The following is a 26,008-nucleotide window of genomic DNA, read 5'->3' on the forward strand; positions in this document are numbered from 1 at the left end:
TTATTATTGCAGACACCCTAGTTTCAAGCCCTAGAGCATTAGGGAGCATTAGGAAGCATTAGGAATTAAGTCTCCTGTAAAGCTTGGACCTCTTTATTATAGACTTTGGGGACATTTATGGCTTTCTTTTTCCTCTGCAGTCATAGCAGAGGCCCACCTTTTTCAGAACACGATTTCTCTTTGATTTTAACATTGAATTAGACTGAAAATCTTTCCACATAGCTCTGCTCTGCTGGAATTCTTATGATAGAAACAATATGTCTAATACTGTCTGCGCTTAGCTGGCACTTAATTATGATGTACATATTTAGCTTTCTCAATTCTTTCTTTGCAAATCAGTTCCTGCAGCCATATAATAATTTCTGCCACTCCTTTTCTGACTTCTCTCCAACTTCTAATTTTTCCACTGGAAACTGAGGTAGTGAAAGGATTTTTCTGTCTTTGCTACCACACACATTACTGGGGAAAAAAAAAATCAAACAAAACAAAACAAATAACAACCAACCAAACAAACAAAAAACAAATGACAAGCACAAAGACATAGGTCAATGACTACAATGACTATGCAGGGTAGCAACAACAAATGAAATATTTATTTACAAAAATACAAGGTGCAGAAATTAAATAGCATTTTAAAGATTTTAAAACCTGCAAAATACTCAAGAATACTCTACATGCAACATTTTTCCTCCCTAGGTATTTTTTTCTGAGGAACAATACAGTGATAACTGAGACTTAGGAAGCAACAAAGTCATCTTAAAATCAAATCACCAATCTGAGATCATTAATATACAGGTATTTTATTGCCTTGTATCTCATTTAAAATATGTACCTCACCGCCTTGTTTTAATACAAATTTATTAATACAGGCTCTCTAAAGTGTCAGTGAAGGTAGACAGGAGTGCAGTGTTTCACCCATATGATCATGCCTAATGATTCTGACCTAAGATGACAAGGTTTTTGGATAAATCTTCTTAGATATATTATTAGCTATAGTTATATCTATAGATGTATCTTTTAATGTCTAGGATATTTGTACTGCACCTTTAGGGCTCCAAGGAATCCTGGAGATTGTGCCTACCAGCATATCTAATTCTTATAGTAACAGCAATTCTTGATTACAAACTTCCATTTGTTTAGTTTGGAGTGCTTTTAAGTAAGTTATCTGAGAAGATTTGCTTTTTTATCCACCTAACAGTCCATCCTTCAAATCCATATCTTTCCAATTTAGAGAGAAGAATGTGGTGAGGGACCATATCAAAAGCTTTGCTCAAGTCCAGGTAGAGGATATCCATTGCCCTTCCTTTGTCCACTGATGCCGTCACTCCATCATAAAAGGCCACCAGATTGGTTAGGCAAGATCTGCCTTTGGTGAAGCCGTGCTGGCTGTCTCAGATCACCTCTTTATCTCGTATGTGCCTTGACATGTCTTCCAGGAGGACCTGCTCCATGATCTTCCTAGGCACAGAGCTGAGGTTCACCGGCCTGTAGTTCCCCGGGTCTTCCTTTCTCCCTTTCTTAAAAACGGGAGTAATGTTTCCCTTTTTCCAGTCACCAGGGACTTTACCCAACAGCCATGATTTTTCAGATATGATGGAGGGCGGCTTGGCAACCACATCAGCCATCTCTCTCAGCACCCTGGGATGTATACCATCTAGTCACGTGGACTTATACACATCCAATTTCATTAGGCGGTCCCGGACTTGTTCCACTGTCACAGTGGGACAGAATCCACTCCTTTCACCCTCTCCTCGAGGTTCAGGGTCCTGACAGACATAGGAAACTTGACCACCATTGAAGACTGAGGCAAAGCACTTATTGAGTACCTCAGCTTTTTCCATGTCTGAGGAAGCCAGTTCTCCCATCTCGTTTATCAGAGGGGGAACACTCTCCTTGGCCTGTCTCCTCCTGCCTATATATCTGTAGAACCCCTTGTTATTCTTCAAATCCATTGGCAAGTTCAGCTCCATTTGTGCCTTGGCTTTCCTGCTCCCATCTCTACATGAAGAGTGCAATGCTTTCCTGATGCAAGAAATGCCATGTTGTAGCAAGAAAGAGAGCAGCTAACGCTGGCTTGTGGCAGCTCACCAGGGAAAGAAATGTAATTTGCCATAGCTTTGTTTAAATTTAACAATCTCCACCTGGATTTCAAGAGTTGCCCAGATGTTCTGGTCCATCAAGAAGGCCAGTGCTGGGCAGACAACGGCGCTGGCAAAGCACATTTCTGGAAAAAGGAACCCCAAACCCCAGCATAAGACATTTGTTCTGTGTGGTTGTGAAGCAGCAGAGATGAGCTCCGGAACGTTTGGAGGCGGAACGGCACGGAGAGGAACGGCACGGCACGGAACGGAAGGAGCAGGGAGCACAGCGGGGGAAGATGGCGGCGGCCGTGGCGGGCACGTGCGGCCTGGAGGCGGACAGCGGTACTGGGGGGAGGGCGGCGGGACCGGGGCTCTCTCCCCGCAGCCTGTTTGTTCCCGGGGGCAGCCGGGTGCCGTAGGCTGCTGGGGGTGTGGGGTGCGTGGTTTTGTAGGGGGCAGAGCTCGAGGAGCTCCGGGGGGCGATGGGCTGTGGCTGTCTGTACAGGAGGGGGGTTGCCGTCAGCTCCCTGCTCGGGGGAAACCTGCACGAAACGCCGACTGTGGTCATCCACCTGGAGAGCGCTGAATATGAACAGAGCACAAACACGCTCACGTTTCATTATTTATATTGATTCTTGCCTTGTCGTGTGTTGTTGGGATACACCTAACTACTTGTGACCACTTCTTAGTTACGCGATGTAACTGGAATTCCCTTTCCGTGTTCTGTGAGGAGTCAAGGCTGTGTCCATGGGGTCAGCTCCCAGTGGTTCTGTTTGGTCTGAGGGTCACAACTGAACCCGAGGGAAGCCTGGAGCAGGAGCTTCTTTCAGAGCTCCTTTCTGAAGACTGGTATATTCAGTTGTATGTGTCCATGCCCAGATAGATCACTGAGCGAGTGTAGGTGAGGAAAGTACAGAGATTCTGTGCACGTAGGTATGTATACAGCACCCCCCAGTTAGGGCTTTTTGTACTGAAACTTTGTGGGACTTGAATCCTTGTAATTCACAATAGAGCTCCAAGAACTACTTCTGATGGAGTTAATCTAGTTTAGATTACTTTGCTGTTGACAGACAGATCCTTTGGCGTATTCAAAAACTGTCAATCCTGGCTGGTTGTTGAAGCCTTTGTTTATCTTTCTGTAATTGTTCAAAGTGTCAATTGTCTTGCAAAATATTTTGATATCTGGCGTATTCTCCTAGTTAATTAACAAAGGATGTCATTTATGTAAGAAAATTAGTACATGGTCTTGCAATTTTGCTTTTTCTAAACCTATTCTATTTTTTTACGGTTAACTGTGGAAGTTGGCTCTAAGCAGTGCGTGGAATTCAGGTTTGGACCTCTGGTAGCTGTTAGTTTTGGTACGTGTAAGAAGGTGCAAGTAGAGATTAAATCCTTGTTGCAATCCTAGATAGCAATATTCTAGCATGGACAAGGCCTAGGGCTGAAATCTTGACAAGTTGTTTTACATGTAGGAAGCAGGATGTGATTGTGCACCTACTTCATGTGCAACAATGTGGCTTTGTTTTTTTAATTTGGAAATCAGGATGTAGATACACATCGGTAGCTTTAAGTAGTTTCTGAGTGTGATGGACAAATTTGTTGCTTCAAAATTTAAATTTCATAGTAAGGAGTGCTGAAAAAAATACTCATCCTGTGTGGGGTGAGAGAAAACACTAAAAAGTGTTCACCTTGATTGTAGTGAAAAATCATATTCACGTAGGTAACAAACAAGAGTTCAGTAAGTATTTCTCTTCCACGGCTGTGGTATAGACATAAAACCTTGCTGCTTTCTGTGATGACCAAAAGCCTTTCTAGCCTCTGAAGGTGGGCTCTGTTTCAAACTGGTCAACAGCACTGTGTTGCTGCTACCTTGTTTTATTGCTATTTCAAGAAGACACACGGTGAACACAAATTAATGAGTTAGTCTGACCACAGGGTATATGTTTATGTTTAAATAAGTAATGAATTAAAAATAAATATGATCAAAAGCTGCCTCTGTATAGTGTTATGGAAAATGGATCTTGTCAGCACCTCCTTAATTCTTTCTCTCAGTGTTTTGGCTTGTCAAGGTAACTGACGGGGTGTAGTCATGCTTACAAAGTTAAAGCCCTTGTTCCAGTGGAACATAACGTTATGATTTCAAAATATTCTTTCTGAAGTAGTGAGATAGAGGCAGATAGGTGAAAGGCAGCCAGCGGTGTGTTCGGAGGTGAGGAGCAGTCAGTCAGCTGGTCTCTCAGAACCAGTGGGGAGTTGTCCCCTTGCAGGTGGGACTGGGGGGGGATGTCAGAAACCAGCCTAGTACGATCTATCCCAGCCTTGTACTATCTATCCATCACTTGATGGACTTTGCAGCCTTGAAAGCTGTGTATAACGTAATTCATTTGAATCTTCTGAGTGGCACAAGTGTTAGTGGTATGGGAGCTAATAGTTGCAGGACACTCACCTCTGCTGCTTGATTACCTGATAAGACGGGTGGACCTAAGTGACCAAGCATTTTGGTACACCCCAGACTTGCAGCCACTTTCATTCTAGTTAATCGTCCTCACTGTTGAGGACTTTATTTTTCTTACTTGACCCACCAAACAGGCTAGTGAGGGAAGTAGTAGATTCTTCATATTTGTTTGTGTAGCTCTTCTTTCCTTGCTGTGTTTTATGCTGTATCTGGATTCCAGACTTCAGTATTTTAACTCCAGTTACTTTGTTTTGTTTTGATGGGGATATGAGGTAAACAAATTTGAATTTAAAGGTGTTTTGTTTGTGTATGAAGAAATTGAACAGAAACAGAAAATGGAACAGAGAAGCTCAGTGCCTCTGGTTACTTTTGAGCTACCTGACAAATGTCTTGGTTCTCTGTTTTGCAAAACAGTCTCCCCTCTGTGTTTGTGCCTAGGCAATCATGTTTTTGATGGTGCTACTTTCTTGAGCAAACTTTGCTTTCATGTGAGAAATACCCACCTTCAATTTAATCTGGCTACATGCATTTAAACACTAGATGTCGCTGTTGCAGTTTTTATACAAGTATGTACATCCATGTATATACATACATACGTGTGTGTATACACATATAACTTATATTTTCCTAACTGAAAAATATCCTTTTCCCCCCAAAATTTACCAGACCTAGTCATCAAAATATTTTTTTCATCTAATAATAAATTTCCAGGGATATCTTTTGCCTCTTAGCTAACCTGTTTAGGTAAAATTACTTCAAAACATCACTGAGAGGAGCAAGCAGTAGGTACTTGCTTATACATTCATTATGATGGTGCAGGCCTGCTAGAGCAGCATCTTAAGCAAGGAGTACCTGGCCCTGAAATTTAATAACATTTGCATATGGAACAAATTGAGCCTGTGATGGGCCTTTACTAGAAACAGAAATGTTGATGCCTTTTTCTTTTTCATTTTTCTACCCCTAGGTTCTGAGTTAAGCTCAGGACTTCCAGATGACAGCTACTCGTCGGGAGGTGAAGCCTTGGATGGAGATGATGAGGATGAAGTGGCAGCCCTCGACAATGTGGCTGAAGAGGCAACAAACTCCAAACCTGGCCCGGGTGCAGGCTGGGCAGATGCCATGGCAAAAGTGCTCAACAAAAAGATACCACAAAATAAGTCCATCATCTTGGCCAAGAGTAAAAAACTGGAGAAGGAGAGAGAAAAGGAAAAACAAGAGAGGCTGGAGAAGAGGAGGAAGGTGAGAAAAAGACTCAGCATTTCATTGTACAATCAGTCAGGTGGGGATGCGGCAAGATCCTCTAAGCAGGGATTTGGGACAGCACTATGAGCCTGTTCTCAGTTTTGGAATCTCTACTCCACTGTGACCTCAAGTAGCTTCAATTTCTTGATCTTCTAGGCAGTCCTGCTCTAGGGTTTCTTACGTTACTGTTTTTTTCTGGGCCATTGGACAGGCTGATCTTTGGCGGCAGAGTTTTTGGTGTCAGTCAGCTTGAGGTGTTTTTGTTGTTGACAGGATGAAAGAACCATCCTTAAGCTCAGATTTCTATTTACTGTTATTGATCTGGGATATAACTCCTTTTGTTGGCATTAGGAATGCAAGTAGTTCTAGCTCTGTCATAGAAGGTGAGAATGACAAAGGACAGAAAACTGTGGTCATCCAAATTCTGCTGTGACTTCCAAAATCAAGGCCTCATGGTTGAGATTGCAGCAATCCATGACGTGCGTGTGGATTGGTTTGCTCTCCTTGATTTTTCATGGTAGGAATTTTCTGTGATGACATCTGTGCCCTGAATTATTCACAATCCTGAAACTGTTATAAAGAAAGCAAAACTGTTGGCAATTAGTGTTTTTGTTTGTTTGGTTTGTTTTTTTTTGTGAATGTTGTTTTTGTTTGTTTGCCTTTTTTGGTGGAACTTTAATTCCAGGATGAAATGGATTCACCTTCAAGCTGAAAAATATAGTAATAGTTTTGATGTCTCATCTTTCTAGTTCTGTGCTATTGGGAAATCCCGGTGTCCACCTGATAGTCTGGTACATTCTGTGGTTACGCCACAGCCTGCCTTTTTAAAAGAGCTTTGGTAAAGGTATCTCCTCAGTTCTAACTGTCCTAAATACCTGTTCTCATACAATAAATATGTGGCAGTACTGTAAAGCAGAGCTGGGCTGCAGGTCTCTAAACTGACCTGTTCCCCCTTAGAAAAATTTCAGGGCAGTTTGCCTTTTATTAATTTCTTGCTGGTGGAAGGTAGATCAGGGCACTTCTTTTGATCAAAGGCCAAAACATGGTCATAAACTGATGAATTCATAATAGTCTGCCTGGGATCATAAAGATAAGGACTTTGAAATTCCATGAAAAACTTCTTGCATAAAACAGACTTAATGCAGCATCACCAGGACTAAGAACTGTTAGATTGTTGAAGGGGCTTAAAAATGTTACCTTACTCCTGGTGCAGGAGCTGCGGAAATAATAGCATTCTGCTATTGGTGGTGTGTGGCCCCTGATAATTTAAAAGTTGATCAGTTTGGGATTTGGAAACAGTGAGCCTCAAAAAAAAGACAAAAATCAGTGTTGTATACAGCAGTTCTTCTCCAGTGGGCGCTTGGTACTCTTTGGTGTTTGAGTTCTGCTCATTGTAGTTTTTGCTATGCACCGCTGTCAGTCACAAAAGCTGCACTGTGATTAACTCAGCAGAGGAAGTCAAATTCCCAAGGCCCAAAATGCAACATGCTTGTCTTGACATGCCCAGAAATTTATTATTTATAAGTTTCTCTCTGATCAGCTTGTGAAGTATTGGAGTTGAAAACTGTCTTTGAATCATTTCCTTGTCTGTAGCAGTCAGTGTGAAGGCATCAGTGCAAGAGACTTGCCTCAGACCTGGTGTCCAGCGCTGTATTGGAGTTCCCCTTACCCTCAGCCAAACTGAGCTTTGTCAATTTATCATCTTTTATCTCCTCTTGCTGCATATTGTATCAGAGTATGCTGCATTCTCAGATGCTCAATGCCACTTACTTCATGTAAAAATATTTATAATGCAGCTCGATAAAAAGCGGGAGTGGGAAATGATGTGCCGAGTGAAGCCAGATGTTGTCAAAGACAGAGACAGAGAGAGAAATCTTCAGAGAATTGCCACAAGGTAAGAGCATTTTGAAAGCTTTCCTGAAATACACATATATCTTAAAGGGAGGAAAAAGAGAAGAAAAAGCCTGTGCAGATAATCTGTTTCCAATCAGATTGAACTCTTAAGAAATGACTAGCAGGAGCCAAGTGATTTATGTACAGGTCTGCATTGTACAGTATCAAGTTCAGCAAAAGATTTCAGAAGGTTTGCAAAAGCATACAAATTTAGACAAGAATGTAATGTTTGCTTAACAGAAGTGCTTTACTAGACCCCTTCATTTTGTTTAAATTAGCAAAATGCTTTAAAAATGCAGAACAGTTATTTCTGCTATTCTGTTTCTTCTTTCTCCACAGAGGATTCACCAGATACGTGGCTGCTAGGTTCGGTTGCCTGTTTTGCATTATTGTAGTTCACTGCCACAGAACTAGTCGAGCTCCTTGTTGATACTCTCTGTATGTGTTTTTCTCCTTACCGGTCTCATTCCTCTGCCTTGTACTGCAGCCTCAGCTGCTCTTAAGATCTTGTCTGAGGAATTTAATAGCTGGTTGTAGGATGAAACTGAAGATGAAGGATGAAGAACTGTAGGATGAATCTGAAGGTGAAACATGCTTTTATATTGATCTCAGCGCAATGCGCCATGCTTGTTTTGGGGTCTGAATGGTTATTTGTAGATTTTTGTTACTGGCTCCTAGCAGTAAGTGTGAAGGAAGGTAGAAAATTGAAAGCCTCTTGTATTGTAGTAAATGTTACATCTTAATTGAATTGAGGTTCTAAGTACTCATTTTTAGTAACTAGAAGCCATCTGGCATCTGTGCTGATTGGTTGTTTTGATAGAAGGTTCTTATCTGCAAAGGCAACTTGAGTTAAAAAGCTGTTTCTGTTTTGTTGTTCACCTCCTTTCCCTTGCCTTCCATCTTAGAGGTGTTGTACAGTTATTCAATGCTGTCAGGATTCACCAAAAGAACGTTGATGAGAAAGTGAAGAAAGTTGGGAGCTCTGAGAGGCGACGTGCTAAACTGCTGTCATCTGTTTCAAAGAAAGATTTCATCGATGTTTTAAGAGGCATGGAAGGTGTTAAAGGAAAGCAGAATCCTGGGAAGGGCACAAAAAGTAAACAGGTAGGCTTCACCTGGGTAGAATACTGCTTACAAGATAGCTTCTCAGTGTAATTTTTGTCTGCTAATGTGCCTGCACTTCAGAACAGCTGTCATCCAAGTGCCTGCTTTTTCTTTTTTTTTTTGAAGACTATTTAGAAAGGAAACTTTTGGGCAGCAAGGTACAAAACCCTGCAAGCTTTCCTGATACGGCATCAAGCCTTGTGTACAAACTACTTATTTTAGCTGTGTTTATAATAATAATAATAATAGACTTTATCTTGGGTTTTGCGCATCATGAAACAAACTGTAAGATTGTAATGGGTCGAGACCTTTGAAGTTTGGGAAATAATAGTTATGAGTTCTTTAAAATTGTTAAAGGTATGGTGTCTATTCATCCTACATGGTGTATTGGACAGTACTCTTTGTGGGTACACACAGTTTCAGGCATTTCAGACTCAGTTGTGCGGGATGATTATGCTCTGCAACTTCGCAGCTTTGCTGTACAAGTGAATACTGTGACAGGAAGAAAGTGAGACATTAAATCTTATATGTAAGCTTTTCTCTTTCAAATTGTGTGTTGGGGCTTTATTGCTGATACAGTGTTTTGGAAAGAAGTGTTTTAGCACATCTTACATTTTTCCAAACATAGCCGAGAAGGATACAGTTTATTTGGACTTGTCCAACTCTTTATCAGTCCTTTTGATTCACTGAGTAGCTCAGGGTTAAAAACAAGTTGCTCAGACATACTCTCTTGTATTTCAGAAGCTGCATGTTTTTGACACGCATTTGCATTCAGGTTTGAACTTTGTGCTTGGTAATGGGCGGAATACTTCTGTTGGCCCAGACTTACACCAGTTAACTAAGTGCTTTTTGGTGCCAGAAAGAAATACTTTAATCAGTTGGGAGACAACAGTTTTTCATATGTTTTTTGTTTGTGTGCACTTGGGGAGCATGATGAAACGCTGCCTGGCATGAAGAGTTCATAGAATTTTCATGCAAGTGTAATACTAAAGTATTTTTTTTTTAATTCCTTGGATAATGAGAACAATTTAGCTTGGTGCTGACACTTTATTTCTCCTTAAATAATTCCAGCTTGCTTGTTTGGGTGGGGATGTGTGCATGTGTGTTTTTTTTTTTTTTAGGGAGCGGGGGCGGGGGAGTGTTGTTTTTTTATTCCCTGGAACAGCAGAGTGTCAGAGTAATAGCAGTGCCTACTACTATTGCTGATATTAAGGACTGGTCAGGATTATCATTAACAGTCATGGGAATTATATATCAGCTGCAAAAACACGGCAGACTGACAATGAATCAACAGCTGAGCAAAAACAGATTTTTTTGTGTGTCAGATTGTAGAAGGGCAATTTTTGAATTACTAGGGCAGAAAACATTGCAGATGCTTTTTTACCATAGAAGTGTCTTATTTTGGCAGTATCAGTAATAGCATTTTTCCATTAAAGTGTTCTGGAGAAATAATGCTTTAGATGCTGGCTGGCTAGTGTCATTTTTGAGCATGGATAGGTGCTGCTTTCATATTGCTTGTGAACAAAATCTTCAGATTTGGGAGTTTTTCATCATGAACTTAAGGCCATGCTTCTGGGTTGGTTTATTTGTTTAGTTGTTATTGTTGGTGGTGGTTTTTTAATATTCATGTCTACATGGATAGACTGTCTCCACGTTTCCTGCTGTGTTGTGTTCCTTCAGTGACTCTCCATTCAGCAGTGTACCAAGCTCTTTAAGAACAGTTTGAAAAAGAGTTTTGTTTTTTTAATCTGCCTTCTCTTGTGAATATATCTTACCCGTTCATTATACTCCCATATTCTTAGTTGTTGAAGCCAAATTCTGATCTTTAGTCTCTCCTTCTGAGAATTGTACAGACATTCTGCCACTGCACAACACTGCTGGCTTCCATAGTTGTATCTTTGCTTCTTGGTCTTTTGAGGGTATTTCAGAGAGCAGTAGGCAGGAATGAGACTTTGAGACAGTGAATTCCTTAGAGCGCAAGCCTGGTAGATTTTTATGCCATCTGAAAGCTCTTGTTTGTTTGGTCTGGTGGTGGAGGTTGTTTGTTTTCTGTTTTGTAGTAGCCTGCTTTGTTTGTAGCAATTGAGAGTATGGTGTGTATTTCATTTTTGAAAAAGAGAGGGGAATATATTTATTTCGACATAAACAATGGAAGGGATGCCAATCCCAAACTCCAGGCTTTATGCCATCAATTAAAAAAACAGTCCAGAACAATAAAAACACTACCCCACCCACATAAAACAAGCAGTTAGCAAGAAAAATAGCAGAATAAAGCTTTCCCAGTGAAAGCAAAGCTTTCTTTACCCGCACCTGGTACTATGAAAGGAGATTTGACTATATTTGTGAGAATGGGCAAATACTTAGTCTTCCTACTCTACAGTGGTTTTTGAGTGATAGATTTGCTGTCGTGGTTTTGAGAGTTTGGCTCCTTCCAAATGTTAGGGATTGTTGAAGATATCCCTTACAAAGCTCTGTTGTGGTTGATTATTTACTCAACTATAGGTATGCATGAGAAAAAGAAATTAAAAGTTCTATAAAGGCCCATCTGTAGTGGTCGGATTTTGCTGTGGCACAAATTCTTTTAAAAGTATGTTCTTTTTCCATCAGTTTCGTGCCTTCATGGGAAGAACAGGTAACCTGTAAGTCTGCCAGAGCTTAGTGTTGTTGTTTATAGTCTCAAACGTTTAGCCATTAGCTTAAACACTACTTGGTGTACCCACCCAATGCAGCTGTGAAAGACTGTCAGGCTGTGAAAAAATTTCTCGTGCCATTTGAGACTGTAGCCCCTTTTCACGTTTTGTGTGCCCAGATGGGAGTAATTACTCTTCTGAGCTGGAGCCAAAAACTTTGCCTTTCATATCACTAACTGTTTATCAAGGTATTTCTTAATCCTTGCTGAGCCAGCTGACTTGTGTAATGTTTTTCCCTGTTTTTTTTTCCAAGGTACTGTACAAGATGCTTGCCTCTGGGTAAGGTCGTGTAATATCCCTCCCCCTACCTTATCTGAAAGCTTTGTGTTGTGGGATAAGAATGAATAATGGGGGGGAAAAAAAAGCCTCACTGTTTTTTTTTTGCTTGGGTGTGGGTTTTTTTGGAAGCATTTATCGGCAGATACAAGGGCTTTCCATTCTCGCTCAATGCAATCTTTACAGAGCATGTTTTCATTTCAGTATTTATTGCTTAGATCTTGGCTCTTTCCCACCTTTAAGAAACCTGAAGAAATGTTAATAATCTACATTTTAGTTGTTTGTTGGTTGTTTTTTTTTTTAATAGTACTACATATCAGCTGTCTTTCTGGACGTAGAGGCTGAAGTCATCTTTATGTTTGTAGAGCAAATATAGAAGTAGACAGTGATGTCAAAAGATTCTTTATGCTATTCCTAGAGAGTTAAGTTCCTTTCAGAGGTATGCCCATGTCACAGGGTCTAACATAGGTGATATTTTTGTCAAGTACACTTCATTCTTCTAAAGCCTCCAGGTATTTTAATTTCTCTTCCATAGGCTGCAAGTTGTTAATCTGACCTGGCCTGGGATTTAGGGCAACTGTTGGTCTGCAAGGGAACGATAGTAGATTGTAGCCTGAACTGAATCCTTACTGGGAAAACATGTCCTATTCTTAGCACCTTTTTCTGGAAAAGATTTCATAAATAGGGAGTTTGTTATTTTTTCCAAGTTAAATTTTTAATTGTGCTAAGTTTCAAGTATATATTTCAGTATGTAGTTGTTGAGAGGCCAGTTTCAATGCTCGTGTCTATTATTTGCAGATTATCTTAATACATGTAACCTACTCTGGTTTTCGTGCAACCAGGTGCTCCAATTAAAGTCTAAGACTCCACTGAATTAGAATAGACTTCAGGTCTATTTCTAGCTTTAGGCGTCCGTAGCAATTTTCTGGGTGCAGTTAAGATCATTGGCTTAGGGAAGTACCTTTGCTTCCAAGGTTGAATGAAGTTTCTGATCCCTTAAATCTATACAGGAATGCTTGCAGGTACAGCGAATTAGAATTCTGAAATCTTAATTGTAAGAAAGCAAAGAACTTCAGAATTAGCATTTCCAGAGCAGTCTCAGCCCTTCTCCCTTGCAGCATGTCAGTCACAGCAAGGTTATTCATTCTATGATTTCAGCAGAAGCAAGAGAAGCTCTCTTAACTTTTTGCTTGTCATTTGTGCTCCTATTTCCAAAATGTGTTGATGAAAGCACCCCCATCTTCGAGGAATTTGGTAAGGTGCATCAGCACCTCTTTTAAACTTAAAAAGAAAATTTTAAGTGATAATGACATTCCAGAGTAGGAGAGGTTTATTATTGTGACTGTTGTATTCTGTCTTCACAGAACTAATTGAAGGAGTAACGATGCATGCCTGTGTTCCAGCAGATTTGGGGGGGCAGCCAAGTATTAATTTAGTTCACATGCAGCCAAAGTAAAGTTGTTCTCCTACTTTTAATGTCTTCCCATTACATTCACAGTAACTTGAATTTGTATTTAGTTATAAATCGTGCATTTGCATCTGTCTTTCACGTGTGTGTACTTTCTTGAAAGCCACCTATGTTTGGAGTTTGTTTTTATTACCAATATTTGCTGATGAACTACCTACACTCTTTATTCTATTTTACATCTTTATGGATAAATATAGCACAGCCTGCCACCACTGTGCTATATTCTAATTACCTTATCTTCTCTAAGATAAAGGATTATTCTGCAGTGTTAGAAGTTGTTTGACGTTTTTACTTTCAATCTGTTTACAGGAAGATGTATTGACTTACCGTTTTTGGGTCATCAGCAGGGTTGGTTGTTGAAAATATACAAGTTCAGTTTTCTGTCTAACGGCATACATCTATTTCTGTTAACATGGGAATGTAGGTCTTTGCCAGTATTTTTATAAGTATTTAATAGATGTCAGGAATCTAATGCTGTGAGTTCACTTTCAGGTAAGAGAGTTAAAATTGATATGATGGCTTTATGTCACTAGGTTCACCCTTTTTCCTGTGTTTTTGCCTTCAGGTTTCCCTTTCTACTCTCCTTTTGTATCTCCTAGGGCCTGTTTTCTTTTCCTGTTGTACTTGACTAGAAGTCAGGAAGGAAAAAAGGCTGTGATTTGCACAGTCTGCTTTCACCAACCTCTTCTTTTCTTTTTTCTTTTTTTTTTATCCTCTTTGTTTTATGTTCCCAGGAGGTTCTTTCCCTCTGCACTTCAGGGCCAAGCACACAGTTCTATACTCTGGTTCCTAATGCTAAAGCAGCCCTGGCAACTGCTTGCACAGGAGGACCGGTTCTCTCTTTCTTATTGTGATTCACATGTGGTCTTCAAAGATGCAGATAGCATGTGGTCAGTGAGGACGGTTATTTCAGGAGAATTTGGCTACTAAAAGTCTGTCATATCAACTGAGGTGATGACCTCAGGTTTGGGAAGGCTGGTCCCCCAGGTGTTTAAAACTTGGCCACACCTTGGAAGGTGTGCATGGAGATAGCAAAAGACATTCCCAGCTCCAAAATAGTCATTAAATGATTTGTAAGTTCAAGAAAATGCATAACAAGGTATTAGCGAATGCATGTAGGAAATCCTTCTCCCTTAGAGTAGACAAAATGTTTTAAGTTCATCTTGCCTTGGAAAGAGTTGAGGTGATTTAGTTGAAACGTTGCAAAAACCTTCGGCCTGAGGCAGGTGACTGCAATGGAAAACTTCAGCCAAATGCGGTTGAAGTTTGGCAGGTTTAAGTGAATTTAAACAGGGACTAACAATTGAAATGTGATGCAATATTCAAACGGCTCCATCTGTAATATTTGAGAGTAACTTGCCTTGCTATTTGGTTATTAATGCACAGGGGACTATGGTGTTGTTCTGTTTTCCCAGACAATGTTGCCAAGCTGGTTTTCAGTAAAACTGTGTCTAAAATAACCACAAACTTGTGGTGTACATCATCTTCTGATCTTTCTGTAAGTATACAAAGCACAGACATCCAAAATGTCAAATCCTATTATAGAATTGCTTTACTGAAGTGTAAAACTATGATTTGCAGAATTATTTTAAAAGGAGAGTTGTCTTCAGTGTAATCTGTGACTTCTTTGACTGAAGTTGTAAAAGTGCATTGTGTCAGAGCCAGGGGAAATCTTTTCATTATTTATTTATTTATTAATTTATGCATTTTTTCCCTGCAACAATGGCAGAAAACTTTTTTAAAATGCTTCAGGTCATTATTCTTTTGGGGACCTATCACTTCTTCCAAATTACAATTCTTTCAGCTTTTTATTCGGAAAATGCTGTAACTGTCAAACAGCTGCTCCCTGGTTGCTAAAGAGTACTTCCTAACCACTGCCTGCACCCCTACCAAATTTATAGTTTTTGACTTCAAAACCAACCTCAGCAGATCTCACGAAGTTGTGACTGTGGACACAGCCCTGATTTAATGAAAAAACAACTTTAAAAAATATATCCAGTTTTATCTGGTAAATCGAGTTGGAAGCCTTATAAAAGCAGCTGTCCACTTTTGGCTTTGTTCATAACTCTTATAGGTAGGGTAATGTAATTAGAGAAAATAAATCTGACTGTTCCACAGAGTTTATAGAAAAAGTTCTCTGAAAGTAACAAATACTGGGTGGGACTTGTCTCTCTGAACCAGTTTTTTTCCCCTCATCTAAGCACTTTCTATTGCATATTATCTTGAAAAATTGATTGCTTTACTTTGAAGTTTTATTAAGGTATAAAATGTTCCTATTTCCTAAGTGTTGAACTAGCAGATGTGAGATGTGTATTATAAATGACCTCTGTGCACACCTACTCTTCTGTTTATCTTGGTAGAGTTCAGGAGTGATGGGTCAAACTGCTTACAGCTTCCAATAGTTAGAGGGTTGCTCAATTCAGTCTGTGTATATTTATTTATTTATTTATTTTCTTTTGGATAATCTGGCGAGTTTTTAATGACTGTTTCTGAAATTCACTGGAAACTTGGGAAAGATATATATAATATTTTTTTAACCTGCTATTACAAATAATACTAAAGCTGTCTTCTTGGAAAGATCTGACCTTTTTTGACTTTGTTGCCAAACCCTGGATGGTGTTCTTCTCTTTGTGGCCTCTTTCATTACTTCTCAATATGCAGTCATTGTGAAAGCATATGCAGAAATGTAGAAGGAAGGATTGGAAATGAGGAGAAAGGATAGCCAGATGGCTAAGATAAGGGATTGGGATCACAGGCAGTTTATTTATTCACTCTCAGGTTTTAACTTCTAAAAAGCAGCCTGGGAGTGTCAGGGTGTATGGTCTGTTAATGAATTTGCTGCTTGCTTATGACGGTGTGTGGGAAACTGCAGCAAAGTAAACTCAAAGAAACTTGGATTTGCAGGCATATAGTTTATATTGCAAATGCCATTTAAGTAAAAGTAGGGGCAATGAGCACAGGGGCGTTTAGCCAGACAAGCTGCTTAGTGGTCATAAAAACTCCAGTATTTCATATTTAGTAATAAAAATATGCACAAGCTAGATGTATTTTTTTCTCCTCTTCCTTCCTCCTAGGTTTTGGATAGCTATACTTGTTTCAGGACTCAAATGTAACTGGAAATCCTGAGTCAGAAAAAGGAGGCTTTTTATTAGCTCTGCTTCCTAATCAGCTGTACTTTGAGATGATTTCTTAAGTGCTGGAGGTAAAGGACTTGGTTATTACTATGGTCTTCGTTGTTTGAGATAACCTTTTGGGACTTGCTTTGCTATGCCTCTTGCTGAAACATAATGGAAAACAGTGGATGATTTCAGCATCATTTATAGGAAATAATTAGTATCACGTTCAGATTATTAAAAAATCTGCAGGCTGCTAATTTATTCTTTTAAAAAAAAAAAAAAGAAAGCATCAAAAGTACTCCAGACAACTGCTGGCCTTCATGCTTCCTTACTGTGCTAGCAGGCAAACTTTTTTATTACAAGCATGCAGAAGGTCTTAGATACCCATCTGGGACAGTGCCTAAGTATCTTTCATAAATGAGTAATGTGAAAAAATCTGTTGTGACTTGAAAATACTTGTCTGAAGTAGGTTGTTGTAAGACATTATTACTGGACTTCTGAGGGATAGTGGATAGAAGGCCTTAGTCTTAAACTGATATTTTTTTCCAGGTGCTTCTACGGTAGTTACATATTTTCTAGGTACAATGTAAAGGTTAAGAAACTGTGCACCTTGCAAGAAGGATATTTTGGATCTGGGGAATGTTTAGGGTGAGAGCTGATCCTTAAACTCTGTCATGTCTTCAATTACTGCACCAAATACATATTAAAAAATGTAGCACCAGCTTCTTCTATCCCTTGTTGTGTGGGATTTTTTTCTGGGCTGAAATACTAATTATCTGGAAAAGTTCTTTCTTCCTTTGTTTGAATCACATCCAAACAGAAAAACTCGTGGTTCATTATTTTCCTTTTTAGGAATATCAATAGAAGTTGGTAAGGAGGAGTCCATCTAAGTTTGCTCTTGGTAATTAGCCAATGTTTTTTGGTACACAGTGAACATTATTTTGCTGGCTGTGGTTCCTGGAAGCTCAGGCTTAGCTAGCACAGAGACCTACCTAGTCTTACTGATGAGCAGCATGATCTTTTGTGAGACAGAATGAAGATTCTCAATGAAGCAATGCAGCTACCTTAAATCTTATATGTCAAACCGTAGATGTCTTATGAACAAAATGCTTTATGATTCCAGTACGTCACTTATCAGAAAAGAATTTATATAGCTGATTATGGTATTGAAAGTATAACATAACATGAGGCTTTAAATGCAACAGTCTTGATCGTATGCTGTTTTCAACCATACAACTCATTGGATCTTTGTCAGGAATTTATGGATCTAGGTGCTGTGCAGTCTTTGCTTTACGGATCCTATTGTTCAAGTAGATGAAATGTGAAAGCTCTATGGAGACTGACAGATAGAGAAAAGGTAGGAATAACAGGTGAATGCTGCGATAGTAGTGACCAGTATGCTAGGCAGTAATTTCACTGGCAGTGGTATAAAAGCTGGTAAGTGGGCATTGCAGGTATGAAGGTAAAAGCAAATAGCTGAGGATAATGAAGTAGTTTTTGTTACAGGAGGACAAAAAACAAACATGACACTTTAAAATATACGAGGAGAATAGTAGTATGGTCGGGCATAATCTTGCAGCAGCAAGTGGTACAATTCCTTGTGCGGCGAAGGGATTTCTGAGATGACTGCCATGAGAACAGGAGCCCAGCAAGTGCTGAAGAGCTCCAGAGCTTCCTGTATGCAGAAGAGCTCTGTGTTACACTTGAATTCTTTAAATATTTTTGCTTTTTCTGACAGAAATACTGATTCATGAGGTTTCTGATGAGCTGAGGTTGAAGAAATCTGTTCTTTCAAACTCCTGTGATTCTTTTTTTCAATTACGCATTTAATAATGATGGTAATGATTTTTCGTCTTTATTTAAGTCCAGATAAATGCTTGTTTTTAGATTTCTGTAATACATTTCTGACTGCTCTAAGGTTGAAGCATGTTTAAGCCTCTGCATGCCAACCCAAAGCGTTCCTTCTCATTCACACATCCTCCCCCATTGCAGTAAACCCTAGAGGACGATGTGAGAATGGGGAGATTCCTCATGCAGGTCATTAAGCTGTGGGTGGTCTTCTGGCTGTGCTCAAAATGAAAATCAGTATTTGTTGTGCTCCCATTGCCTTGTAGTAATAATTCCAGTGCTTTACTTACAGAGAAGTTTGAACAGAAACAACGAGATTCAAAACATACTGGAAAAAAAAAATCACTCTTGTATTTGTTTACTAGCAATGCAAATACAAATCCTAGTGTGGTTTGAATAAATCTCCCATACCATGCTTGGTATCTACGGTATAGTGTCACTTCAAATATACAAAGGCAATTTAGTTCAGTCACTCTAATTTCGCATTAAGAGAGAGTATAAATGGTTGTTGAATGATACTCGCCTTAAGGAATAAATGTTTGTGTAGCATTACTCTGCAGCAGAATAGACTTCTGTTGTGCGTATTGCATGCTCTGCAAGCTCAAAAATGCTTTCCAAAGTCAAAGCGAATTTTGTGAGACTTCAGCTTATAAGTTTGGGCCAGTAACAGGTACAGCATGTAGTCCCAGTTTCCAGATCTGTGGGTTTTTTGGTCTGTTTGGGATCAGACGCATGTAGGAACTTTTCCTATAGTGAAGATCTCACTGTGTCTGAAATAAGTTGATCAACAGTTCTGCTTTAAACATAAGGTGTGTTGTTTTTTTTTGTTTTGTTTCATTTGTCTGTTAAAAATCATTAAATTTGGGGGTTTGCTTATATTGCTCTCTCAGATTCTTAGGCTACAGTTTTATTTACTCGTAGCTGAGAGGAAACTTACTGTTCTTAGCCTATGAGGTTGGATATTCCTGAAAATAAATTTAGGAGTAATGATTTTGTTGGTGTTCTTTGTCTTCCCACTCCAAGGTTTGTCTCTTCTTGTGTGTGTTGTTTTTTTTTTTTTTGCGTGTATGTTTTTTGTTGTTTTGTTTGTTTTGTTGCTTTTCTTTTTTTAAATGGAGACACCTCTGGTACATGCTGTGTTTTTGAGTTAGGCTTCAGTTAACTTGCGTGGGGATGAGGAACAGCATAGCAGCAGTCATTTGGAGAAAGATGCAGGTTGGCAGGGAGAATAATTGTCAGACTTAACGTGAGAATGCGTTTTGGCAGTTACACTTCTAACTTCTTGGTTGTGACAAAAGCCTCCCTGTATTTCGAGTTCTTGGATGTCTGTGTTGAGCAAAATAGAGGAACCTGGGGAGGCAGCTCAAATTAATTAGGCATGTTAGAATTGTTTTCTCAGAGCTTAAAATTGTTGCTTTAAAGATATTTATGTTAGAAATTCCTTCCCTGACAGGTACAAATAAACATTTATTGTATGTGATTGTAAAGAGAGATGCCCCTGCAAGCTCTGGCATTTCATCTTGTTCACGGAGCAAAGGCGTGGGAGCCCAATGCGCTGATTGTAATTCTTACATTTGAAAAATGTTAACTTGTTAATATTCTGCAGTTGTTGTCTTCTGGACAATAGGGGAATCCAGACCATAAGGGAATCTCTACAGTCATGCAGATACTTTTGCTGTCATGCAGGTGCAGAAACTGAGGTATGTTCAAGATCCACAAGCTAGTAGAAAGCAGAGTGAAGTCTAATCTGTGCATTCTGTTTTCAGGACATATACTTTAACACTGTCACCAATAAGCATTACAGGACTTTTATCAGCCTATGAGTAAGGCTCTGAAAAGCTCTGGAAAACTTTCCTGCTCCAGTTTGAGACTAGTGTTATCCCAGTAAGACAACAGCTAAAAATGAGAATGTCCTGTGACTTAGACTGAACTTAATTCTCTCGTGCTTTCAAACGAAGTAGGCTCTGGGCTAAGGCACTCGTTTGCAGACTGAAGCAGCTGATGTGCAGTGGTAAGTCCCCTTCTGCTGCTTGCACTGCAAGACCACAGAAAAATTGCTCCAAAAGCATCCAGGAGTCAATTCCAGCCCAGATTCTGCAAGTGATGTCTGCTTGTTCTAGATGACGGAAATAAGCTTTGTTTGTTGATTGGTTTTACTAGGACTTAGCTAAGAATTTCTGCTCGTCTTGTCCTGGTGCAGATTTTAGAGAATGTCTTCAAACCAGAATTAGTTTGGGAAGTATCTCCCCATTACAGAGGTACTTGCGTCAGACTTGAGCTAATGCTCTGATAGCTTAGGTGACACGTCAAACCACCAGTTTGTGGTATTTGTATGATCTCTTCAACTGGGCTATCCAGCTTTCCCAGCAAATGGGCCAGCTGCACTATGGTAACTACAGCTTTGGGTTTTGGTCTGTCATATTGCAGTGATAACACCACGTACCGGTGACTCCTGAGACATTTTGCTGGTCGCTGCCTCTCAGACCTTTCTAAAACAGGTTACCACACCTTCAGGCAAAGAACAAACCTATACAAAAGTGTGTATAAAAGGCGGGGGGAGGGATAACAAAAAACAATTGTTCGCTCCTTGCCTTACCACTTCGTGTAGCATTACACGCTTATGTTTATATAGCCTGTTTTGTTTGCATGTGGGGATGTTCAAAGGGAACTTCAGTGATGTCGTGGAATGTGGGAGAGGTGGATGAACAGCTGACTGGGAGTTCAAAGGCAGTTGTATAGAATGAAGACTGGTTTATTTTTCCAAGTGCCAAGAATCACTTTTGCTTTATTTAGATTAAACTAGATTATGGCATTGAAAGCCCAAGTACATTAACATTCTTATATAAAACAATGGGGGAGGCAATATTACAGCTGAACTAATTGTTAATTATACAGATAGTCTTGCTGCATATTTTCTTAAGACTCCGGGAATTTTTTTGTGATAGAATAGATTGGGGTAGCTGTGATGGGAAAAACAGAGCAGTAAATGACTTAGGAATGAAGATACCAAATGCAGTGTTTTCTTCACTTGGGAGCATGCTTAAAACTGATTAAATATTTGCTTTCAAGTATTTAATCTTCATCTTTCAGGCATGGACATGCTACCTCTGTCTGTCGTCTTAGCACTTGTATAAATCTCTATTCAAACCTTTGTGTCTCCTTACATAGTGGGTAATTCTGTGGAGGATCAGCATCCCTTTTTTGTTGAGGTCCTGCTTTTGTCCTGTTGTTCGCTTGCTGAATAGTGGATTGTGATGAATTTGAGAATGAGGCTTGTCAAAGCCTGAGCAGCCTTACGCCATCATTGCTGACAATAACGTTTGTTATGCGCGTGTGGAAAAAGAAATGGCATCTCTGTTGGTTTTATTATTATTGGAAAAAGTGGATTTTGTAAGGAAAATGGGATTTTTCTATTTGGGTAATTCAAGTTTTACTCTGTGGCACGTTCAAGCAGTGATTATTTCTAAAAGTTCTGGGATTTATTTTTTTTAAAAAGTGCTTTTTGTAGTCATTCTGACCTTTCCCTACTCTGGGACCTTTCTCTACTCTGTAAAGACGGACATATAGAACAACTGGAATCTGGTTTTAAGAAAAAAAAAAAAAAAGCTTTCAACTCCTTGTGTCCAACAACAGAATAGCGGAGTTGGCACTGACATGCGTTATTACCACAAGAATATCTTAAGGTCTGCATATGGACCTACCCAGTCTGTAACACTCTTAATTCCAGTTAATTGATCACCCTGCCTGAGATGATTTCAGGCTTTACTAGATACTGCATTTATGTGAATTTCTGCAAGAGTGAAAGAAGATAGAAGTCACTCCCCTGGGGGAAAAGGGGATTGTTGTTTTCTCCACTGCTGCTAGAGGTGGGAGAGTTACCCTTAGGAGTAGGCATTATGAGAGCAGCTGTGAAGACAAAAAATAAAATAGGGGGGAAAAAAAAGGTGCATGCATCCTGATGAATAGCTGTAGTACTGTAGTGTTTCTCTTTTTTTTTTTTTTTTTCCCCCCCCAACTGGTCCCTGGGAGATTCCTTTTGGGGAGGAAGGTGTTAAGATTTGTAATGCTATTTTTGTGAAGGTAACCTTTCAAAAACTGCTGAACAAGTCGCATTTATAAACATTTCTATTTTGGTTACCCATTACAAATATATGTCTTGTTTGGCAGACTTTTTACACTCAAAGAGCCTCTCTTGGTGTGATGTGTTAGATTAACATTGATCTGCATTCTCTATTCCTAATTTCTCTTGCTGTTAAATTGTTTATGCTGCTCTCTCTCAGAAGTGGTGTGAGCATTAGCTTAAGGATGCAGTGGTTCTACACAGTGTGTATGCCTAGGAGTTTAGAGATGCACTGCAAAGAAGAGGCATGAACAAATGTCTGCAGCGATCATACGTTTACTATGGGTTTTGCATCTAGTAGGCAAAACCACATCCACAGAGGATGCTGTAACATGTAATCCTAATCTGCTATACAGCATCAGGAGGTGGCAGTTACTTACACTAGTGTGAACCAGTTGAGGCCTACCTATGCTTTTAAGCAGGGGAGTGGGAAGAACAGTGAGTTACATGTTTTAAAGACCCTTCAAAAGTAAGTTGTTTTCAGTTCCCCTGATTCCTCTTTGGTACAATAATTTTTTGATTGCATGTTGGACACTGAGCTGTATTGTTCCTCAGAAGAGTTTTGCTGCAGAGGCTCAAACTATTGAAATCCTTCTTCAGCACATTTAACAGTTTTTAGTATCAGTAGGAATGTCAGACTTGCTTCATATTGTTCTTTAAAACTTTTGCCACAGGATGGAGCTGTTGCACTGTCCAAGTATGAGCTGTCACTTAGAAGAACTGCAACCTAGCAATGTTTTCAGTGCTAACCTAAAACTAAGGCTCCTGTCACTTAACTGTTCACCAGTCCGTGTATTGTGGCCTCAGTTTATCCACTTTGAAGAAGTAGGAAACTTGGAATAAGGTGTTGTTGGCTTGCTGACTGTAGATCAACTTTCAGTTTCTTAGAGGCAGCTTTGCACCATATGACAAGCCCAGGTAGTGAGGTAATAATCCACATAAAGGAGATTTGGTTCATGTATCACTGAATATGTTCAATATTAAATTTGTTTTTTTTAAGCCTTTATTAAATCCATATTTGTGTTTTAGAAATGTGCCAAGAAGTGTTCTAATGAAGCAGCACCTGGGGGTTAATAAATGATATCATGAATCCATTTTGATTGCCAAGAAAGATTTTAATAAAGGAAGCTATGCCCAGGGTTGACTGTTTCGTCCACAATGAATAATTGATTTGTTTCCTTATTTCTTCTGTTGGTTGGTTAAAACAAGTTTCCTTATCAGTATCAGGTCGTGTATGATTGTCTTTCATATTTGTATACCATTTGCATGAAGAGCTGGCCTTTGGGATGTCTTTCAGTGCAAATGGTGCGTGAGGTGTTATTTTGGTTGGTTGAAGGACTTCCATCTTTTCCTGCTCATCTTCTCTTCTTTACCCTCCCCTCAAACATACAGGGTGAAGTGAAGTCTGAAGAGGGACCAGAATGGAATATACTGCGTGATGACTTCATGATGGGAGCATCTATGAAAGACTGGGACAAGGAAAGTGATGGAGAAGGCAATACTGAGCAAGGAGGTGGTCTGAAACAAGACGATGACAGTGACTGAATGAAACTGAAAATTATTCAAGATAATTTTTTATCTTTTTTCTTTATTTGGATAAAAAGTCAACATTCTGTGAATGTACAATGGTTGGAGGATGTTTCTTTTCTTAAAAAGAAACTTACACAACTTTGGAGTGTATTTTCTCCTCCATGTCAAACTCTTATTTAATACAGCTACATTTGCTATACTGAAATCCTGAAATATTTTCCAAAACATGTATAATTTTCAACATATTTCCAAAATATTTTGTACAGTCAAAATAGTGGCACCTGCCCAATGAAAGACAGATTTTGCCAAGGTCATTAAAAGTTTATACATTAGTCATGGCAGTTGATGTATTAGTGTGCCTGCATTTGCAGATCAATGTTGCACTTTGAAAAGTTGTTAGCAATTCGCAGTAGAAATGGCTTACAATAAACACAGAAATGCCTTCACCTTGTAAAGTTATCGGACTCCTATAGAAACTTTATTTCTTTGGCCAGGAGAGGTCTTGTAGATAATAAAGAAAAGTAAGCGTTCATGTGATGGTCTGGTCTTGGAGCATTAGTTTGATTGGAGACAACTCTAGAAACATAATTGTGAAATGAGACTTGACCTTACTGGTTGGCTTTTTGTGTGTGTCTATGTACACATAAAAAAAAATATATAAATCATACATGTATATGCATGCATGTTTTTTCACTGCAAGCCTGAAGTTATGTGTCTTAAGAGACTCGTAAGAGCAGAAAGGACAGTCATTGCTATTGTGTTTGTTGGGGGAGAAAGGGCTTTTCTAGCAACACTGCATAAAATTGTATTCAGTGTTGGTTCAATTTGCAGTTCCAGTCTTCTGGTCTTTTTCAGTAGGGAGCCGGACCTCTGAGATGCATCCTGTGGGTTTAGTCAACTGTAATGCTAATTCTTCAGGTCTGCAAAGGGTCAAACAGAAGCCCTTCCTTTTAGGTGCATATTCTAACAATACCAAATTTTGGAAAACACACGTCAGTATAACACTATTCACTTTGATTAAGCTACAGCAGTTTCTCCTAATAGGTGGTTAGGTTGCAGAGGTGCAGAAACCAACGTACATAATACAAATATATAGAAGCATGTAAGTACAGAGGGAATAGCATGGTGGTTAAGGAGTTTTAAATGAGAGGCTGAGGCTGAATTCTTCTGCTTTCACTGACTGGATCGTCTGTCTGATGCTGTGTAGTTTAACTGCTATCACATTTCCCCATTTACTATGTGAAGAGAATGCTTTGGGTCCTCTGAATTGATACTTAAAAATATATAGTTCTGTTCTGTGTATACAGATTTCTTTCATACAAACCTTTCTTTCTACCTGCTTATATGCAAGATATGTTTAGGAACGACTTGAATATTTGGTCCTCAGCATTGAAATGTGTGGTAAGACAGTGTATTTAAGATTTTTAATGAATGCATCGAGGAAGGCAGAGGGATTGAACTTTGTGTATGTTACAGCATAAAAAATATACATACAAAATGGTAGAAAGAAACCCATCCTAACAACTGGCAGTGGTTGTGTTATCCCTAGCCTATTCATCTGGTATATATTGTAGCATAATTCTTTGAGGAGGACTCAAAGCTAACAGCAGAAATGTTTAGATTTTCAAGCTGCTTTGAGTGTTAAACATATTAGATATCTGAGTAGACATTAGTTTGTGGCCTGATATTTATTATCACAAATGAAGGCATACACCCAAAATATCAAGTGGCAAAACCACAGAAGTTTGACATATGGTTATCCCAGCTTCTGAAGGTTAGACATCTGTATAGCTGTTCAACTAGAGCTGGCATCTCATTAGTGCAATACAAAAATATACTACAATGAATCTTGAGTCTATAAAACAGCATAATAGTCTAATCTGACATTGCTTTCTTTCTGCAGAGTTTAGTTACTTTGTGTGGAAAAACTACATCAGCACCTTTAAATCTAGAGTAGGTCTCTAGGTTTATATCACCAGTCTCTGGCTGAGATCTAACTCTTGAAAAATAATCTAGTTTTTCTTAGAAACTACAACATCCTGAGGGGATTATGAAAACTTCAGAATACTTTCAAAATACTTCTAGAATACTCAGATGTTTTAACTGTGCGCATCTTGAGCTTCCATTCCACTTAAAGTGCATAGCAGTGCTTAAGTATTTTGCCTATAGAATGAAAGCATTTCTT

At 39.2% G+C, this 26,008-nt stretch overlaps 1 protein-coding gene across 1 annotated transcript; it reads left to right on the forward strand.

The window, feature by feature from the left end:
- The first annotated feature begins 2,278 nt into the window (after positions 1–2,278).
- On the forward strand, positions 2,279–24,282 carry RRP15 (ribosomal RNA processing 15 homolog). The gene is made up of 5 exons (XM_013174006.3): positions 2,279–2,423; positions 5,501–5,775; positions 7,575–7,672; positions 8,577–8,775; positions 23,686–24,282. Exons 1-5 carry the CDS (start codon positions 2,378–2,380, stop codon positions 23,836–23,838), a joined length of 771 nt encoding a protein of 256 aa, XP_013029460.3. The 5' UTR covers positions 2,279–2,377; the 3' UTR covers positions 23,839–24,282.
- The last annotated feature ends 1,726 nt before the right edge of the window (positions 24,283–26,008 follow it).

The sequence above is a fragment of the Anser cygnoides genome, chromosome 3 (genome assembly GCF_040182565.1).
Source record: "Anser cygnoides isolate HZ-2024a breed goose chromosome 3, Taihu_goose_T2T_genome, whole genome shotgun sequence".
NCBI classification, from domain to species: domain Eukaryota; kingdom Metazoa; phylum Chordata; class Aves; order Anseriformes; family Anatidae; genus Anser; species Anser cygnoides.

Coding starts and splice junctions, on each gene's coding strand:
- RRP15 (XM_013174006.3), top strand. CDS start 2,378: ATGGCGGCGGCCGTGGCGGGCACGTGCGGCCTGGAGGCGGACAGCG. Junction 5,776..7,574: donor GGCTGGAGAAGAGGAGGAAG/GTGAGAAAAAGA, acceptor TTTATAATGCAG/CTCGATAAAAAGCGGGAGTG. Junction 7,673..8,576: donor CTTCAGAGAATTGCCACAAG/GTAAGAGCATTT, acceptor CTTCCATCTTAG/AGGTGTTGTACAGTTATTCA.